Source organism: Tupaia chinensis, unplaced genomic scaffold, assembly GCF_000334495.1.
Source record: "Tupaia chinensis unplaced genomic scaffold, TupChi_1.0 Scaffold143562_1, whole genome shotgun sequence".
In the NCBI taxonomy this organism is placed as follows: Eukaryota; Metazoa; Chordata; class Mammalia; order Scandentia; family Tupaiidae; genus Tupaia; species Tupaia belangeri.
Window position 1 is genome coordinate 54,070 of NW_006203407.1, and position 3,697 is coordinate 57,766.

The 3,697-nt window shown below is 49.2% G+C and overlaps 1 protein-coding gene across 1 annotated transcript in view; it reads left to right on the forward strand.

Moving 5' to 3' along the window:
- Nucleotides 1-974: 974 nt before the first annotated feature.
- Nucleotides 975-3,697, forward strand: part of LOC102502357 (von Willebrand factor A domain-containing protein 5A) — a gene marked incomplete at its 3' end in the record, with an annotated part of 5,211 nt that continues 2,488 nt past the window's right edge. Inside the window, 5 exon segments of the mRNA XM_027766436.1 lie at nt 975-1,073; nt 1,181-1,383; nt 1,542-1,764; nt 1,880-2,055; nt 2,333-2,447. Coding sequence (XP_027622237.1) covers nt 1,031-1,073; nt 1,181-1,383; nt 1,542-1,764; nt 1,880-2,055; nt 2,333-2,447 — 760 coding nt within the window.

Here is a 3,697-nt window from a genome sequence, read left to right on the forward strand (position 1 = left end):
CTGCATCCTCTGTGCGCTGGCAGTGCCATGCAGCTCCCAAAGGTGTGTCTGCAGGGAACACGCCCTTTCCTGTGCTGGAGCTACAGATCAGGGCACGCACTGACAGGGATGGAGAGGCCCCTCAGAGTGGTCGGGGCTGTCACTGGCCCAGCCCTCTCCCTACAGAATCTGGATAAAGGAAGCGTAATGTAAATCATAACCTGGAAACATCAAGTGTATCTACTTGTCACCACATCATGGGAAATGGCTGTGTTGGGTTATGATGAAATTTGGGAGCTGTGTTTAGGGCAGCCTGATTTAAAATAGAGGGCATGTTGCCTATGTAAGAATTGCATTAGGTCACTGGCCCAGCCCTCTCCCTACAGAATCTGGATAAAGGAAGCGTAATGTAAATCATAACCTGGAAACATCAAGTGTATCTACTTGTCACCACATCATGGGAAATGGCTGTGTTGGGTTATGATGAAATTTGGGAGCTGTGTTTAGGGCAGCCTGATTTAAAATAGAGGGCATGTTGCCTATGTAAGAATTGCATTAGAATATCTTAGAGAAAACCGACAGTGGATTCAGTTACGAGCCCCAGAGGAAGAGTTCTAAGTTCCAGGAGTGGGTTGGGATCGCACGCAGCTTCCCATCTGCAGTCTCTGAATAGCATGAGCCAAAGCAGGCCCAGCAGCGATTTCCAGAACAGCAGTGGATAGCAGGAGCAGTCCCGGCGTCTAGGGCATGGATTACACGCCTCTGTGCCCGGTACTGTTGAGGGCCTTCACATGCATTAATTCACATACGATGCGTAGGTGTGATGGCTCTCGCTTTAAAAGGAGTGTACCGAGGCTCAGGGGTGTACTGATAACTATTCAATATTCCAGAGGAGTTGGGATCTTGGTCTCCCGTCCCAGCTCCCACATTAACCCTCAGGATGTATTTTTAGGCCAGAGAGGAGCTCGTAAGGTCCTGGTGTTTGAGTAGATGGCTTCTACCACATCACTCTGTCTGTGATGTGTCTTTTCAGCAGAAGCACTGCATCACCATGGTGTCTCCCTGTGGCCTCCTCACCCTCCAGAAGGACCCAGGTAAGCCTGGTTCAAGACTTCCCTGCCTTGTATCTTTGGATCCTACCCAGTGCCCGGCCTGAGTGAGGCTTTCTGTTGTTTACGCTGGAATTCTGTTCTGTCCCCAGTGCCTCTGAAGAGCATTTCCGTCACCTTGTCTGTTTATGAGCTCGTGGCTGGTGTGTCTGCAACCTTACACTACGAGAATGAGGAGAAGGCTCCTCTGGAGACCTTCTTCGTGTTCCCCATGGATGAAGACTCTGCTGTCTACAGCTTTGAGGCCTTGGTGGATGGGAAGAAAATTGTGGCAGAACTACAGGACAAGATGAAGGTCAAGTTAGAAGCATTCGAAGTGTAGCCGTGTCCTTGATGAGACAGTCCCAGTCCCTCCCGCCTGTCTTAGTTCCCTGCACTCTTCACCTCTTAACCACCATGGTAAATTTGAACGTTAACTTTTTCTTTCCCCACCCATCACTCTGTTCCCCTTAGGCCCACACTGACTATGAGAATGCCCTCTCCCAGGGCCACCAGGCCTTCCTGCTGGAGGAGGATGGGTACTCCAGGGACGTCTTCTGTTGTAATGTAGGGAACCTCCAGCCTGGGTCAAAGGCCGCACTCACCCTGCGGTATGTGCAGGAGCTGACCCTGGAAGCAGATGGGGCCCTACACTGTGTGCTCCCGGCCGTCCTGAATCCTAGGTACCAGCTCTCTGGTGAGTATTGCTCCCCTTTGAATGCCGGGGGTGGTGACATAGTTGAGGAACTCTTAAGGTTGCTGTTACCTTAAAAAGTGTTGGCAGGAAAACTGAACTCAGGTAACCTTTGTAGGAAGGACTAAGGACTGTTGTGTTAACATGAAGACTCCGATAGTTCCTCCGGAGGACCTGCCCTACACACTCAGCATGGTCGCCACCATCAGTTCCCAGCACGGTATTGAAAGGGTGCAGTCCAACTGCTCCTTGAGTCCTGTCAAGTACCTGGGAGATGACAAGACCGCTGCTCAGGTAGTTAGTGAGCGAGCTCTACTGTCAGCAGCACCTCTGTTCCTCCGACTTGACCCGGTCCTTCCCGAATGTTCCTTGCTTTTCCCTGTAACCCAGAAGGAGCTGCGCTGTGAGCCTGCCTTAGCCCATTCATGTCCAGAGCCTTCTCTCCATCGTCACCTTTGCCTCCCGATCAGCTCACCCTTGGAAGATGCCCAGAGCCTTCTCCTTTGACTTCAGCCCCAGGAAGCAAACAGAGGCAGTTCTAATGTGGCTACTTGGCCTGTCCCCTGCTCAGGTCTCCTTGGCTGATGGACACAAGTTTGATCGAGATGTGGAACTCCTGATTTACTACAGTGGGGTGCACTCCCCCACTGTAGCCGTGGAAACGGGGATGACTGCCATGCAGCCAGGTACTTCTTTCCTCCTTAGTCACACAGGAGGGAACTCCCTGTCTGGAATTACTCTCAGGATACTCTTATTTTCCTTTCCCCCTACCTGGAGGTGGGTAAAACATATTGGAATAGGGACCAGCAGTTAGTGGAATGGCTATGTCGCTGGACTCCTATGTAGTCGACCGCGGTTTGAGTCCCAGACCCGGTGGCTTAAACTCACGCAGGGTGCATGTGCATGTGTGCCTGAGATCCTGAGAGGAGAATGGAGGAGAAGGGATTGCGGCGTGACCATCCCCCCTGGGGAGTGATTTCTCGCTTTCTGTCTCTCTGTCTTTCTCTGTCTGTCTGGCGAGCACACGTGCCCTATAGCAAAAACCTCTCCAAAATAAGAAAAAAAAAAACCATATTGATTTGGAATAGCTTACACTAGCATATGCAGAAGTGGTTAGATTTAATCAGCATCATGTGATGACATTTTGTGGGCAAATTTAAGGAGATCACTAAATAATTGGGCAAAGGACATGAACAAATAAGTCACAAGAGAAAACACAGCCAGTTCGTAAACATGTAATGATCAGTCTTGACAGAAATACAATAAAAATAATCCTAGCATTTGCCCGACTTTCTTCTAGACAGTTAGATGTGTTGGTTCTGTCATATTCATGGCAGCCTTACTGGTTTCTCAGTGCTGTGCCAGCCCCCCTCCCCCACCAAAAAATGCTACTTGTAGTCGGGATTGTATAATCAGATCTGGTTGTATAAACTTTTTTTTAAAAAAAGGTTTTTGCCATAGAGCACATGTGCTCACTGGAGAGAAATAAAGAGACAAAGAGAGGGAAAGTGAGAAGTCACCCCACAGGAAGGATAGCCATACTGCAGTCCCTTCTCCTCCATCCTCCTCTCAGGATTTTGGGCACACATGCACACATACCTGGCATGATTTTCTTTCTTTCTTTCTTTCTTTTTTTTTTGGAGAGATTTTTACTATAGGGCATGTGTGCTCACTAGAGAGACAGAAAGTGTAATGGCCACACCGCAAGCTCTTCTCCAGTATTCTCTTGGGATTTGGACATACATGTACACATGATATTTGAGATACTGGGTCCAGGACTCAACCAAGTGGGAGTTCAGCACCTTAAGCACCATGCCGCCTCCTAGTCCTAACTGGCATGATTTTCAAGCTGCTATATCTGGGACTCAAACCATGGCTAGCCATGTGGGAATCTTTAACCACCATGCCATCTGCTGGCCCCATAAACATTATTTTT